General features: G+C 42.2%; 1 protein-coding gene across 1 annotated transcript in view; it reads right to left on the bottom strand.

Moving 5' to 3' along the window:
• Nt5b (5' nucleotidase B) overlaps positions 1 to 17,500 on the bottom strand; it is a 30,501-nt gene that overhangs the window by 3,408 nt on the left and 9,593 nt on the right. The window contains exons 5-11 of the mRNA XM_080271916.1: positions 14,992 to 15,232; positions 13,593 to 13,769; positions 11,219 to 11,390; positions 9,257 to 9,479; positions 8,504 to 8,651; positions 7,689 to 7,778; positions 2,081 to 2,215 (exon numbers count right to left, since the gene is read on the bottom strand). Coding sequence (XP_080128042.1) covers positions 2,081 to 2,215; positions 7,689 to 7,778; positions 8,504 to 8,651; positions 9,257 to 9,479; positions 11,219 to 11,390; positions 13,593 to 13,769; positions 14,992 to 15,232 — 1,186 coding nt within the window. The remainder of the gene's footprint in view (positions 1 to 2,080; positions 2,216 to 7,688; positions 7,779 to 8,503; positions 8,652 to 9,256; positions 9,480 to 11,218; positions 11,391 to 13,592; positions 13,770 to 14,991; positions 15,233 to 17,500) is intronic.

Raw genomic sequence — 17,500 nt, 5'->3', positions numbered from 1 at the left:
TCACTTTTCATCATTCACTACCAGCTCATTTATTTATTTTATTTATTTATTATTCATTATACAAACACCCTTCATCTCCCTCCCTATCCCCTGAAAGGTGGATGGCAAAGGACAGCTTCAGCCTGCAGTTCACCTGTTCAAATCCACATACACCTGAATAACAACAAGAACTATGCATTCTGGGGGTTTAAAAGAACAGCAAGAAAGAACTGAGATGTTATTCTTTACCTTACCCCATCTTTATCACCGGCAACAATCAGGTATAAAAGCCAGAACGACAAAGAACCAATATGCAATTCTTTATTACCCGGAACAATTTGGGGTATAAAAGCAAGTACGACAAAGAAATGAGATGTAATTCTTTATCTTTCTCAATCTTTATCACCCAGAACAATCAGGTGTAAAAGCAAGAACGACAAAGAACGGAAATCTAGTTCTTTATCTTTCTCAATCTTTATCACCTGAACAATTGGGTATAAAAGCAAGAACGACAAAGAACGGAAATCTAGTTCTTTATCTTTCTCAATCTTTATCACTCAGAACACAAGAACGACAAAAAACTGGGGTATAACTGCATGAACGACAAAGAACGGAAATCTAGTTCTTTATCTTTCTCAGTCTTTATCACCTGGAACAATCGGGTATAAAAGCATGAACGACAAAGAACGGAAATCTAGTTCTTTATCTTTCTCAATAAAGAACTGATGTGCAATTCTTTATCCTTCTCGGTCTTTATCACCTGGAACGATCTGGGTATAAAAGCAAGTACGACAAAGAACGGAAATCATCTACTTTATCTTTCTCAGTCTTTATCACCTGTAACACCTGATTTATTACACATCCATGGAGAGGTCACACACCCTTGTCTTCTTTTAAAACTGACAGGGAACCACACAGACATCAATTTACGTTTACAAATGCATCACTACCATCGTAAAAACACTGAGGGGGCATTCAGCACTCTCTCATCTACACAAACACATACGATAACAGTACAAACACAAAACATGAAACACTCACTGGTGGTTTTACGAGAGAAAGATAGCCCACCCTTACGTTCAACTACACAAATACATCGATAACGCTACCTAAACAAAAATAAAAAAGTCACTTGTGGTTTTAAGAGAGAAGAATAACAACCCACCCTTATGTTCATCTACACAAATACATCCAATAACGCTACCTAAACAAAAATAAAAAAGTCACTTGCGGTTTTACGAGAGGAAGATGTAAACCTACCCTTACGCTCAGCCTCTTAGGTACACCACACATCTCATATAGCTCCTGTATCCTGTCCACTTTAACTTGACCTAAAATATCCATATCTCCATCCTCATTGCTGGGCTGTAAACAAGAGATGAACACTAGAATATGGTGCTAGTCATGAAGAAGTGCTATGGAAAGGATGTAGAGCTGTAGTATTGTCTTCTTCTGCTGGTAAGTTACATGTGACAAGGTGCAAATGGTTGAAGATATCCGTCAAATCAAGATGGCTGAACTACATATGACAGGATACATATATTGCAGTGGCATGAGTGAGCATGAGAGACTAACTAGGAGAGTGAGTGTGTGAGGTGGATGGGGAGAGGGGTGGGGAAGACCAAGGGTGAGATGGAGGGGGAGAGGGGGGAGACCAAGGATGAGATGGAGGGATGGAATGGAGAGATATATGAGGGAGGAGTAGTTGCAGGAAGGGTAGCCGAATGACAAAGAGTAGGGTGACAAGGAGATGATTTGTTTGTGGCCACCCCTTATGAATTTAAGGTGTCTGGCTAAAGATGGAGACAAAGCTAGATTAATAGATAGTGAGAGGGAGGCCAAGGATGAGCTGTGGGCTGTATGAATGAGGGTGAAGTGAGCTGGAGGGAGGACTGGCTGACATGAAGGTGATCTGTCTGGCCTCTCTTGGGATTTAGGCGCATTGATAGATAGACATGGACAGTGTAGATAGATAGATACAGATAGTGTGGACAGAGACATAGATAGTGTAGATAGATAGATATAGATAGTGTGGACAGAGAGATAGATAGTGTATGGTAGATAGACAGATAGATAGAGTGGTTTTAGGAGTCGATCTTACCTTCATCTTAGGCCTCTTCGACTGCACTTTATCAGGACTCTCGATCGGAATGCTTGAGGCTCGGGATCGGGTGGAGACTGGGCCATCTCCGACCTGAAAGCGCTGTTCGTGGGCGACGGTGGACTCGTGGGGCATCTGTGAGGGGTCGAAATGACTGAATAGAGATCGGTTTACCTCTGTCTATGCCTGTCTTAGTATACTGCACCTCTGCCTCTTTCTATATGGTCAAAATGATCGAACAGAGAATGGTTTACTTCTGATTTATGCCTGTCTTTGTATACTGCACCTCTGCCTCTTTCTATATGGTCAAAATGATCGAACAGAGAATGGTTTACTTCCGTCTATGCCTGTCTTTGTATACTGCACCTCTGCCTCTTTCTACATCTGTGTGGTATACCTGTCTTCGTCTGTACTGTATCGATGTGGTATACTGTGGACTCGTAGGGCATCTGTGAGGGGTCGAAAAGATAAAATGGAGGATGGTTTACCTCTGTCTACGTCTGTCTCTCTCTACATCTGTGTGGGATTCCTCTGTCTTTTTCTGTACTGCATCTAGGTGTTATATTTCCCTCTCTGTCTGTACATGTGTGGTTTATTTCCATCTCTATGTTTATCTGCGTCAGCCTGGTACACCTAATGGCAGCTCTCCACGCTGCTTGATCTCTGGCAGCCTCCCTATTCAGACCCTTATCCCTGAGGTCACACTCTACGACCTCATTCCAGGTCTTTTTTTGGTCTGCCTCTCACAACCCCACCCCTGGCATTCACGCCTCTCACTTTCCTACCTTCCCTGTCAAATCCTCAAGTCCAGTGGTATATTATTCTCTCTTCATCTCTTTACAGCTTATTTATTACTCTCCATCTCTTTTCTATCTATCTATCTATCTATTGCCAGACGCCTCAATCCCGTTTGGGGTGGCCACAAACAAATCGCCTCCAAGTCGCCCTGTCCCCCTGCCATTTCACTGCCCTGCTCCCAACTCACAACCCCCCTCTCTCATATACCTCTCCACCCCATCCCTCCATCCCTTTTGCTGCTTATATATTTTATGAATGGAGGACGCCAGTAATTTGGTGTATGGATTTTTTTTTTAATTCATCTGTTTTTCCTTCCTCTGTTCTGTTATTAAAAAAAAGAAAAATTACATAGCTCAGTGAAAGAATAACACTAACTATCACTCTACACACTTTCCATAGCACTTCTTTGTGACTAGCATCATACTCTGGCATTAATTCACTGCTACAGGTCAACATTTAAGATGGAGAGGAGGCAGTTTTAGGCCAAGTTAAAGCAAAAAGAGTATAGTTTATTCCTTCCAGCTCCAAACAATTTTTATTCAGCGTAGGGTGAGATGTGTGAATGCTGAGGGTAGCGTTGTGAAAGGCAGACCAAAAAAGACCTGGGATGAGGTCATACAGTGTGACCTCAGGGATAAGGGACTGAACAGGGAGGCTGCCAGAGATCAAGCAGTGTAGGGAGCCAAATTAAGTGACCAAGGTGGATGCCTATAAGGATACTGGAACTTTTATAAAGTAAGCGTACAGGATAGAACTAGAAATAATGGTTTCAAACTAGAAAAATTCCGTTTCAGTAAGGAATGTAAGGGGAGCAAATGATGAGGTGAAAGAGAGAGAGATTGTCCAGGTGCTTGAGGATGCGAAAGTGGATGTATGTGGAATAACTGAAACAAAATGGAGAGGAGAAAGTGTGAGAGAATGGGAGTATGGATGGGGTATATGTGCAGGAGTAGGTGAGAATGAGAGGGCAAAGGAAGGAGTATGTATAGTTGTGAGTAAAAGATGGAAGAGGAACATAAGACAGTATGGATCAGTTGGATCAAGGATTGTGTGGGTAAAGTTGAAAGTTGGAATACAAATGTGGGCGATTGTGTGTGTGTATGCGCCAACGCAAGATCGTGCTAGAAGAGTGAGAGAAGAGTTCTGGACAAATGTAGAAGTGTGCATGGAAAAGTTTGGAAGGAATGATAAGAGTATTTTTGATTGGTGATATGAATGGTAAAGTTGGGAATGTGAAGGTGGATGGAATAGTTGGTGAGTGGGGTGTGCCTGCTGAGATAGAAGAGAATGGGAGTGCGTTAGTGGACATTTGTGCTGGGAGGGGGTTGGTGATAGCCAATACCCTCTTCAGGCATAAAATGATCCACAGGTATACATGGCGAGTGATGAGAAGGGTGGGTGGTGAATTGAGTGAAAGGAAGGCAATGATTGATTATGTGTGTGTGGATGAAAGGATGCGAAGATGTATACTGGATGCAAGAGTTTATAGAGGTTGGGGGAGTGGACTTTCTGACCACTACTTGGTGGTGGCCAGAGTTAAAGTTCAAGTAAGATGGAGGAATAGAAGAAGGGAAAGACGAGAGGAAGGAGTAGTTGCAAGGAGAGTGGAAAGGTTACAAGAGGATGAGAAAAAGGCAGAGTATAAGAGAGAAGTGGAGGAACGATTGGGCAAATATGAGCTGGAGCAGATGGGGGACGTGGAAGGTGTGTGTAGAATATTTACAGAAGAAATATGTGCAGCATGTGATGTGGTGTGTGGAAGGAAGAGAAGACGGAGGGGGGGTGCAAGGAACAGCGTGGTGGACTGAAGAGGTGAAACGGGCTGTGGCACAAAAGAAGAAAGCATACAATGAATGGATGAGAAATAGGGGCGTGGAAGAAGTTGAGAGGTGGAAGAGAGAGTTATATGTAGAAAGAAAGAGAGAGGTGAAAAGATTAGTAAGAGAGAGTAAGAAGAAAGTGGATGAGGAATTTGGAAGGAATTTGAGTGTAAAGTGGAGGGACTGTAAGAAAATGTTCTGGAAAGAGGTGAAAAGAGTAAGACAGGGTGGAAGTGAAGTTAGCAGGGGAGTGAAAGATAAAAATGGTAGATTACTAGTGGAGAAGGGAGAAAAAGTGAGCAGATGGAGAGAACACTTTAAGGAATTGTTGAACGTGGAGGATGGAAGTAATGCGAGTATAAGTGGCTGGGGAATGGCTGGAAGAAGGAGGGAGGTGAGAAGACAGGAAGAAATCAGTAGGATAGAAGTTGTGGAAGCAATGAAGAAAGTTAAATCAGGGAAAGCCCCAGGAATTGATGGAGTGTGTGGTGAAATGCTGAAGCATGGGGAAGAGATAGTAGTAGAATGGATGTGGAAGATGTGCAGATTGGCCTGGGAGGAAGGTAGAGTCCCGGAGGATTGGAAGTCGGGCATAATTATTCCCTTGTACAAAGGAAAAGGGAGAAAAAGAAGTGTGTGGTAATCATAGGGGCATTTGTCTTCTTAGTATAATAGGAAAAGTATATGGTAGGATACTTATTGACAGAGTTAGAGAAAGAACAGAGAAATTAGTTGGAGAAGAACAGGGAGGCTTTAGGAAGGGAAGAGGTTGTGTAGATCAGATATTCATTCTCAGATCTTTAGTGGAAAAGTTTCTAGAGAAGGGAAAGAAGTTGTATGCGGCTTTCATGGATTTGGAGAAAGCATATGACAGGGTGGATACACTAGGATTGTGGAAAGTGTTAAGAATATATGGAATAGATGGGAAGTTGTTGAATGCTGTGAAGAGTATGTACGATGGTGCGAAGGCTGCAGTGCGTGTGGATGGTGAACTAAGTGAATTTTTCTCTTTGAAAGTCGGGTTGAAACAGGGATGTGTCATGTCTCCATGGTTGTTTAATCTGTACATGGATGGGGTAATAAAGAGGTACAAGGTAGGGTAGTGGATGTTGGAGTGGCCATGGTGAGAGAGGATAGTGTTTGGAAACTCTCTGTACTGTTGTTTGCAGATGATACCGTGTTGTTGAGTGAAGACGAAGGGGAGCTGCAAGGCTTGGTGGATGAGTTTGAGAGAGTGTGTTAGAAACGGAATCTAAAGGTGAATGTAGGGAAGAGTAAAGTGATGGTCTTTGCGAGAGGTGAAGTCAGTGAATGTACAGCGAGGTTGGATGGTGAGGAATTGGAAAATGTGAGTACATTTAAGTACTTGGGTAGTGTGATGAGTAAGGATGGAGGTTTGGAGGGTGAAGTGCTTGAAAGGGTACAGCAGGGAAGAAAGGTTGCTGGTTCTTTGAAAGCAGTGATAAGAAACAGGGAAGTGAGCATGGAAGTGAAAAAGTTACTACATGACTGTATTGTGATACCAACTCTAACGTACGGAAGTGAAGCTTGGACGTTGTTGGAAGGACACAAGTCAAGAGTGAGAGCCGTGGAAATGAGTTATTTAAGAGGAGCCTGTGGAGTCACATGGAGAGACAGGCTGACGAATGAGGATATAAAGGAGCGTTGTGGTGTTGATGTGGATGTGATAGGAAGCGTTATGAGGAACACACTGAGGTGGTTTGGCCATGTGGAGAGGATGGAGGGTCAAAGACTGACGAAGAGAGTGTATGTGAGTGAGGTGGAGGGGGAAAGAGGGAGGGGGAGGCCGAGGATGAGATGGAGAGATGGGGTGGAGAGGTATATGAGAGAGGGGGGTGTGAGTTGGGAGCATGGGAGTGAAATGGCGGGGGACAGGGCGACTTGGAGGCGATTTGTTTGTGGCCACCCCAAATGGGATTGAGGCGTCTGGCAATAGATAGATAGATAGATAGTAAGGAAATCGGTAGAAATTGGTTTGGTAATAGAGTAGTAGACGAATGGAATAAGCTACCTAGTAAAGTAGTTGCTGCCTCTTCCATTGAGAGGCATAGGCTAGATAAGCATATGACAAATAAGGGGTGGATATAGAATAAAGAAAATCTTGTAACCAATACTAATTCAAAAAATTTTTCTTTTCAGGTTACACTATGATAGTCTCTATTCTCCTTTCACACTTTCCTGTAAAATGTCCACGCCAGTTTTTCTATACGGCGTGGTGTTCTTTCTGACTTTTTCCTGCCGGCTTCGGCTGGAGGGTTTGGAGGGCGGAGGAGAGCCTTCTTCTTTGCTATCCTTATCTCATTCTAGTAGTTCAGTTACTCTTCTAGGAGCTGCCTAGCATGGGCCAACCGGCCTACTGCAGTTATCCTCTCTTCTTATGTTCTCATATGATATGATTTAGAAGAGGATAAACGGAAAGGGTTGGATCTTCTATAAACAATATGAAATACTGGAATCTTTATAAACGACAAGATATGATTTAGAAGACGATAAACTGAAATGGTTGGACCTTCTATAAACGAAATGAAATACAGTACTGAAATCTTTATAAACGACATGATATGATTTAGAAGACGATAAACTGAAAGGGTTGGACCTTCTATAAAAAAATGAAATACTGGAATCTTTATAAATGACATGATATGATTTAGAAGACGATAAACTGAAAGGGTTGGACCTTCTATAAACGAAATGAAATACTGGAACCTTTATAAACGACATGATATGATTTAAAAGAAGATAAATTGAAAGGGTTTGAGCTTCTATAAACGAAATGAAATACTGGAACCTTTAAAAACGATATGATACGATTCAGATGAGGGGAATCCACCTGAAAGAGCTCGAGCCTCTATAAACGAAATTAAATACTGGAATCTTTATAAACGATATGATACGATGCAGAAGAGGATAATCCACCTGAAAGGGTTTGAGCTTCTATAAATGAAACGAAACAAACCGCAGGAACTGACCAGCATGGCAGGGGCACGGAACATGTAGCTGAAGGGGTAATAGATGAGGTTGAGGAGGGTTGATGCGTACACGTCTGCATACCGCGCCACCTGGAAAACGTACACGGCTATTAACACTTGGGAAGGTTCACCCAGAGCACTGTAACATCATCATCATCATCATTATCATCATTATCTTTACCATCATCATCATCATTTTCATCATCAATATCATCACTATCTTTGTCATCATCATCACCATCATCATCTTTACCATCATCATCATCATCATTATCATCACTATCTTTGTCATCATCATTATTATCTTTACCATCATCATCATCATTTTCATCATCAATATCATCACTATCTTTGTCATCATCATCATCATCATCATTATTATCTTTACCATCATCATCATCATTTTCATCATTATCATCACTATCTTTGTCATCATCATCATTGTCATCTTTATCACCATCATCATCATCATCATCATCACCATCATTATCTTTATCATCATCACCATCATCATCATCATCATTATCAAACCTCTTTTTACCATCTAAAGTAAGGGGAAATAGGCAGCTTCATATCCACTGCTCTTGCACTTCTATCTATCTATCTATATTGCCAGACATCTTAATCCTGTAAGGGGTGACCACAAACAAATCACCTCCATGTCACCCTGTCCCCTACCATTTCACTGCCCTCCCCCTAGCTCACCCCCCCCTTCTCTTGCACTTCATTTTTCATACTACGCAAATCACTCACACCCATATTTTTCACTGCAGGTATTAGTACCATCCACACACGTACTGTAGCATAAATCTGACCTGTGTAGAGAAGTGTGTTTGGCGAGACCCGGACCTGAAGACTGAGCCGAGCATGCCATAACTCAGGTCCATCTCGTGCGTCACTTCTTTGATGGCAGCGCGCACTTTCGTCAAATCAGGGCGTTCATAGGTGCTTGAGTCTAGATTTCTGAAAGGAGAGGTGTGTGAAGGTAATTGTCATCATCATCATCATCATCATCATTATCATCACCATCATCATCATTATCATCACCATCATCATCATTGGCATCATCATCAACAGCTGCTGAGTGCTGTATCGAAAGTTAATATTCATTCATCCAACCATCTATCCAGCCATTCATTCATTCATCCACCCATCTATCTACCTATCCATCCATCTATCTATCCATCCATGTCAGGTCTTCACTCTGCTCAATCTGTAGCAGCCTCCCTATTCAGTCCCTTATAAATAACTAAATAAATAGCCCACACACATACTTATAAGGTCTCCCAATAATAAACAACCCACACACATACTTATAAAGATCTCTCAACCATAAACAACCCACACACATACTTATAAAGGCCTCCCAACAATAAATAATACACACACACACACTTATAAAGGTCATACATAGCCCACACACATACTTATAAAGGCCCCCCAACAATAAACAACCCACACACATACTTATAATGGCCTCCCAACAATAAATAATACACACACATACTAAAGGTCATATATAGCCCATACACATACTTATAGAGGTTATACATAGTCCACACACATACTTATAAAGGTCTCCCAGCATGACATCAAGGCCCTGCAGCTTGGAGAAGAGGGAGCACTTCTCCGTCCACACGTGCAGCTCCCCCACCAGCTCCGGCACCACCAGGAATGTCCGCCAGCCTCGAATCTTCTTGCTCTTCAGGATATCCCCGAAGATGTGATCACCGACATACAGCACATCCTTCCCTTTTGCACCCATCAGATCAGTAAACACATCACAGCTCCCTGAAGAGGAATAGAGAGATGAGTCTATCTAACCATCTATCTAGGAACAAACTCTCATCCCTTTTCTGTCCATCTCTCTAATGCAAGAGTTAACTGTTACTCCCAGTCCTTCATTTATGCAACAGGTCAACTCAGGAACTGTCTCCCTCTGTCTGTATTTCCTGCTTCCTATGATCTCCAGTCTCTCAAACGCAGTGTGTCCAGGCATCTCGAAATGAATGGATCTTGAATTTGGCTCTCTTTTGTATTACTTCTGTTTTTTTCTTAGAAGGTACGGTTTGCAGGCTCCTGGTCTTTGATTCCATCTTCCTTGCATTAAAAATAAAAAAAAATCTATCTATCTATAGCCAGATACCATATTCCCATAAGGGGTGGCCATTTGCCTCTGAGTTTGTGGCTTTAAGGGGAGGGGCACTAACCCTCCGCCAACACACTTGTTGATACGTAGGGAAGTCATGTGGGTTGTTGATATGGTTACCACCCAGCGCTGTAAAGGGTTTCCTGGCTTTATCGAAGTGAAAAAAAGTTGCTTCATGACAGTATTGTGACTGCCACTCTAACACAGGGGAGTGAAGCTTGGACATTGTTGGAAAGAGAGTTGTAGAAATTAGTTACTTGACAGGAGAATGTGGAATTATATGGAAAGACAGACAGACAAAATAAAGAAATGAAGCTTAGACCTTGTTGGAGGGACGTAAGTTAAGAGTGAGAACAGTGGAAATAAGTTATCTGAGAGGAACATGTGGAACTGCATGGAAAGACAGACAGACCAATAAGGAAATGAAGCTTAGACCTTGTTGGAGGGACATAAGTTAAGAGTGATAACAGTGAAAATAAGTTATCTGAGAGAAGCATGTGGAATTACGTGGAGAGACGGACAGACAAATGAGGTAGTAGAAGAGCAGTGTGGTGTTGATGCGGATGTGACTGAAAGTTTTAAGATAAATACTCTATGATGATTTGGCCATGTGGAGAGGATGGAGAATGAGAGAGTGACTAGAAGTGTGTATGTGAGTGAGATGGAGGGGGGGAGGGTGAGGGGCAGACCAAGGATGAGATGGAAGGACAGAGAAGAACTGCAAGATGAAGTTCCCCTCCTCCTGCAGTCTACCATCCTCCTTTCAGGGAACAAGATCTGCACCTAAAGTCTAAGATGTGTGCAGACAAGATGCTACTCTAACAGGAAGTAATTTGCTTTGAGATAGGCTTCTAGTTCAAGACTGAGGATTTATCTATCTATCTACCTATCTATTGCCAGATGCCTTAATCCCATTATGGGTGGCCACAAATCTATCTATCTATTGCCAGACGCCTAAAGCCCATAAGGGATGAACACAAATAAATTGCCTCCATGTTGCCCTGTCCCCCACCATTTCACTGCCCTGCTCCCAGCTCACACCCCCCCTCTCTCATATACCTCTCCACTCCATCCCTCCACCTCATCCTTGGCCTCCCCCTCCCTCTCTCCACTTCACCTACATACACCCTCTTAGTCAGTCTTTCATTCTCCATTCTCTCCACATGTCCAAACCACCTCAGTGCATTCCTCCTCATTTTCTCAGTCACATCCACATCCACCCCACAACGTTCTTTCACTTCTTCATTCGTCAACCTGTCCCTCCAGGTCACTCCACATGCTCCTCTCAGGTAACTCATTGTACTTGGTCAAATTCAAAAGGCTATTAGAGCAGAAATGGATATATTAAATAAAACAAGAGGTGTTTATCTGCACATCTCACCTCCGGAGTACACTTGTCCCTGCTTCAGCTTGCCGGTGTGGGTGCCAAGGCGGAGGGCTCCTGTGGTGGTGTCAACTTGCCTCATTATGGTGCCATCCAGGAAGAAAACGGGCTTGCATGCATCAACGCCAATGAAATCAAAGTAGGTCTTCCAGTCTCGTACATCACCATTCTAAAGGAAGGGATGATCAGAGTAAGAGCGGATCCATAATGTAATCTATAAAATATCTTCCTTTCACTTACTATAAGATCCTTGACACAGTATTTTTAATATTTATGCAAGGAAGAAGGAACCCAAGGCCAGAAAATGCAAAATTACTCAAAGAAAAAACAAAAACATGATAACAGAGGGACAATCAAGGTAGGAGCAGATTCATAACATAATCTATACAATATCTTCATTTACGTTACTATTAATAAGATCCCTGATACAGTATTTTTGTTTTTTATGCAAGGAAGAAGGAACCCAAGGCCAGAAAATGCAAGATTACTCAAAGAAAAATAAAAAACATGATAACAGAGAGGGACAATCAGAGTAAGACCAGATCCCTAATGTAATCTATATCTTCATTTCAGTTACTATACATAAGATTCTTGTCATGGAATTTTTTTTTTTTAATGCAAGGAAGAAGGAACTATCTATCTATCTATCTATAGCCCAACACCTTAATCCAGCAAAGGGTGGCCACAGACAAAAAGCCTCCAAGTCACTCTGTCACCCACCATCTGACTGCCCTCCCCCCAGTTCACTCCCCCCTCCCTTATATACCTCTCAACCCAAGGCCAGAAAATACTTGACTGTTCCCTCCATGAAAAAACAAAAACAAGATAACAGGAAGCCAAATTCAAGATCTGTTCATTTGGATGGTTCAGTGTGACAAGTGGATGTGTTGGGTGAGAGACAGAGACAGGTTAGAGATTAAATTCTTTAGTCTCTCGAACGTTTTGGGCTACACATCAACTGCTACTACTATTACTACTACTACTGCTGCTACTACTACTACTACTAAAGGTTCAAACTCTCTTCCTGTTCAAACTCTCTGATGATGGGTTCTGTGTAGCACCAAAATTTAGAGAAAAAGAATTCAATTGCTAATGTGTGTGTCTCTCCCACCCAGCATTTCAATAGTATAGAGGTGTTTTTTAACATCACCAATTCTGCAGGGACAGGCAACTAAACTATGAATATATCCATTATACAATCTATAACTGGGCTACAGAATGTGGTGAAATTTTGGGGGGTTATAAGATGGAGTCAGGATTTCGGGGGCTTGAATGATAAGTGAATGGAAGCGTGGCCCACTGAACTGGACAAACTTTGGCTGTCTGGATGTTGCTACTCCTCACCCTGCACCAGGGAAGGAAAGGAGGTCCAGATGATGATGACGATGATGATGATGATAACTTGGCTTCAGCTCCTACTCAGAAATCAACATAATAGAAACCAAACTTTCCATTACCCTAGACAGATTTTGGTGATAATAAGGCAATCTCATATTCATGCCTGACAATCTTACAATTTAAGGATTTTTCACATGACTTTGTTGGCTGCATACACTTCCTGGCAACTACTAATGGTCCTTTGGAGTTCAAGCAGCAAGTGAAGAGCAGTGATGTGAAAGAACTCTCAGTTTAGGTAAACTAGACACTTGTTTTTAGGCTTAATTTTGGTGGTAAGTAGCAAGTGAAGTACAATGAAGGAAAATAACAACTTGCTTTTAGACTTTGTTAGATGGGTGACCCTTGACCACAAACATATCCCCAGTGAACCCAAGTTATAACGGATTAGGTACGTGATAAATCATTATGCAATGGATTTTATCAAATGCATCATCATCTTAACAAGAGGCAATGCTATACCCATAAACTCTGTGCTCCAAGACTTTTCAGCATCATGATAAAGGTGGTTCTGACCCCCACCTCCCCCAATACAAACTCTTCAACACTTGCAAGCAATTCCAACATTTTTTTTGTGACACTGTTTATAAGATAATTTATTAATGGTGAGGGTCACAGACTCCCTGGGGGTTAGCCCCCAGCTTACCCTTCCCACATGGCGTGCCAGCAGCAGCCCAGCAAGGCAAGCCAGTCACCTTCACCACCAGGGGTGTCAGCCGGTACCGTGCAAACACAAGACTCGACAGCGGACCTGTCGGATGGCAAGCGTCACCATCCTAGCTCAGCCGTAAGGGCTGGACACCTGGCAGTCTGAAGGTACAGAACTGGGGTCGGATATGACCATGCCTTACATGCAATTACTGTACTTGAATTGTTTAAAAAAAGAGGACTGGAGATGGCTGTATTGTACATAAGAACTATACTGTATATCAATGACTGATGTTTGCTTTGACAGTGAGGATCTATGTGTTGGTACCTTGTCTGGGTAGCTAAGGAGGTACTCCATGATTGCATTGGTGTACCAGTACTCGGAGTTTGTTAGGAGGAAGACTTTGGCCCCAGAGTCCCTCATACGATCCAGAAGGAGTGGCAGGCGCTCATCCTTGTGTACGTATTTGTCCACCTCTGCTACTGTACGCTTCTTGAGATCACCCTGCGGACAGAACACACACTTATAAGAACATGTACATTCTTGAGATCATCTGGCAGCACTTATATGAACATGTACACTTCCTGAGATCACCATGCATACATAACACACACTTATAAGAAAATGATGATGATGATGATGATGATGAAGATGACGACTACGATGAGGATGATGATGATGATGAAGATGACAACTATGATGATGATGATGATGAAGATGATGACTATGATGATGATGATGATGAAGATGATGACTATGATGATGATGATGAAAATGATGAAGGCCATTCTGCGCAATACACCACCACACAGCAACAACGTACCTCTTTATCACCGCACATGATAAGACTTTTACCCCAGCTGCTAGGTTTCTCACAGTCCTTTCTCATAACCTTGGCCTCCCCAGAAACAAATCTAACTTTGTCTATTATTACCTGGCAAAGATCTCTATGCCCAGTTCCATCCAGTGAAAACATCGTGACTATAACAACATCAAAAGTGGATGGATATATAATTTTTTTAGCTGGCTTATATTTGTTTGCCCTTGTGAGAGGATGGGTGAGGAGGTTATGTATGTTCCTGTTTGTATGTTTACCAGCACACACACACACACCCAAACACCCCCACCCACTCTCCCACCCACACCCACACACACCCAAACACCCACACTCCCTCCCACCCTTACCTTCATGTGCAGCCAGTCCACAGTCTGTATGTTCAGTGGCATCACACCCACCCACACACACACCCACACAAATTACCTTCATGTGCAGCCAGTCCACAGTCTGTATGTTCAGTGGCATCACACCCACCCACACACACACCCACACAAATTACCTTCATGTGCAGCCAGTCCACAGTCTGTATGTTCAGTGGCATCACACACACACCCACACAAATTACCTTCATGTGCAGCCAGTCCACAGTCTGTATGTTCAGTGGCATCACACACACCCACACACACACCCACACAAATTACCTTCATGTGCAGCCAGTCCACAGTCTGTATGTTCAGTGGCATCACACACACACCCATCCACCCACAATCCCCCCACCCTCCCACCCACACCCACATACACACAAATCACCTTCATGTGCAGCCAGTCCACAGTCTGTATGTTAGGTGGAATAACACCCACACACACAGAAACACCCACCCACACACCCACAACACACACCCACTCACCCATCCTCCCACGCACTCCCAAACACCCACACACCCTTACCTTCATGTGTAGCCAGTCGACAGCCGCTCTGATATCCTGAAAAATGCTCCTAAAACTCATATACAGATCTCCACTCTTGATGCCCTCAGGAAGCTGGACGTATTGAGGTGAGTTACTGAAGAAATCGGTGAGGCAGGCAACCATGTATATCTCAGGCAGGTTGAAGAGCGTGTTCATGACGTATATTCGCGATTCGTCCAGTTGTATGAATTTGTTCGGGTACAGTTCGTATACTTCGGACCTGTTGGAGAGAGTGTGGTTGAGGTGGTGGTGTTTATTGTGGTTATAGTAGTAGTAGTAGTAATAGTGATGGTGGTGGTGGTGGTGGTATTATTATTATTGTTAGTAGTAGCACTAGTAGTAACAGTACAGTAGTAGTAGTAGTAGTAGTAGTAGTAGTGGTGGTGGTGGTGGTGGTGGTGGTGGTGGTGGTGGAGGTATTAATATTATTAATACTATTATTATCATTATTATTTTTATTATTATTATTATTATTAGCAGCAGCAGAAGCAGCAGCAGCAGTAGTAGTAGTAGTAGTAGTAGTAGTAGTAGTAGTAGGAGGAGGAGGAGGAGGAGGAGGAGGAGGAGGAGTTATAATTTATTGTTTAAAAAAATCAACATCAGTATCTGTGTTTTTTTAATCTGGTTTGCTGACGTAGGCATGACGTAACTCCCTCTCTCTCTCTCTCTCTTTCTTTCTCTGCATGACTAATTTTGCCTCCCGTATATCTCTCTCTCTCTCTCTCGTCATGACTACTTTTGCCTCCCGTATCAAACAAACTCTCTCTCTCTCTCTCTCTCTCCCCATTCCTCTCTCTCTCTCTCATGACTAGTTTTGCCTCTTGTATCAAACTTTCTCTCTCTCTCTCTCTCTCTCTCTCTTTCTCTTCATGACCAGTTTTGCTTCCTGTTTGAATCTCTCTCTCTCTCTCTCTCTCTCTCTCTCTCTGCCCTTTTGCTATCGGGAAAGTTTATGCACTACTCACATTCCATTCTGGTCGAGAGAGAGAGAGAGAGAGAGAGAGAGAGAGAGAATTGAAAAATGAGGCACTTATTCAATTCTATTAAATCAACCCACATCTATCTATCAATCTATCTATCAACTTATCTTTCTATCTATCTATGCACCTATCTATCTATCTATCTATCCACCTATCTTTCTATCTATCTATCAACCTATTTTTCTATCTATCTATCTACCAATCTAACTATCTATCCACCTATCTATCTATCCACCTATCTATCTATCTATCCACCTATCTATCTATCTATCTATCCACCTATCTATCTATCTATCCACCTATCTATCTATCTATCCACCTATCTATCTATCCATCCATCTATCTATCTATCCACCTATCTATCTATCTATCCACCTATCTATCTATCCACCTATCTATCTATCTATCCACCTATCTATCTATCCATCTATCTATCCCCCTATCCATCCATCTATCTATCCACCTATCTATCTATCTATCCATCCATCTATCTATCTATCCACCTATCTATCTATCTATCTATCCATCCATCCATCTATCTATCTATCCATCCATCTATCTATCCATCCATCTATCTATCTATCCACCTATCTATCTATCCATCCATCTATCCATCTATCTATCCATCTATCTATCTATCCATCCATCCATCTATCTATCTATCTATCTATCTATCTATCCATCCATCCATCTATCTATCTATCTATCTATCTATCAGTCTATTGTTCTATTCTATTCTTCCTTTACTCTTTTCACCTTAACTTGGCCCAGATTTTCGTCCTTAAGCTGCTTATTTCACGTAGCTCAGTGGCACTTCTTCGTGACAAGCATCATAATCGGCATTCAAGATGGAGAGATGGCAATTTTTAGGCCAAGTTAGAGTGAAAAGTGTATAGTAACAGCATTTCCTTAGCACTTCTTCGTGACTAGCATCATAATCAGCACTCAAGATGGAGGGATGGCAATTTTAGGCCAAGCTGGAGTGAAAAGCGTATAGCGACAGATGATATAACGAAGCTAATGAATAATAATAATGATAATAATAATAATAATAATAATAATAATAATGATAATAATAATAATAATAATAATAATAATAATAATAATAATAATAATAATCACCATCGTAGAAAATTGTGTTAAGCTTAGTGGTAGGTGGGGGCGCTCACCATCCACTCACTGGATGTAGTGCTGCTCTCGAGTGTCTGCTCTTTCCTCTCCTCCATCCTTCTTTCCTTCCATCCTCTTCTGTCTTTCTTTCCTTCATTCTTTCCTTGTCCTTCTGCCTACGGGTGACTTTACACTCCCTCTTCTGTCTTTCTTTCCTTCATTCTTTCCTCTTCCTTCTGCCTGTGGGTGACTGTACACTGAGTGACAAGCCAAATGGTTTCCTGTACACCAGGAAACCATTTACTACGCTGGGTGGTAACCATATAACCAAATTTTGGCGCCTGGTGGTTTAGTGGGTAATTACGGCGCTCCAATCGGATTGAGCCGGTGAAGGTTTA

The sequence above is a fragment of the Coenobita brevimanus genome, chromosome 48 (genome assembly GCF_032717465.1).
Source record: "Coenobita brevimanus isolate Jiangsu-jjx chromosome 48, ASM3271746v2, whole genome shotgun sequence".
Classification (NCBI taxonomy): domain Eukaryota; kingdom Metazoa; phylum Arthropoda; class Malacostraca; order Decapoda; family Coenobitidae; genus Coenobita; species Coenobita brevimanus.
Note: the sequence above shows the minus strand (reverse complement) of the source record. Positions and strands in the feature narration are given on the sequence as shown.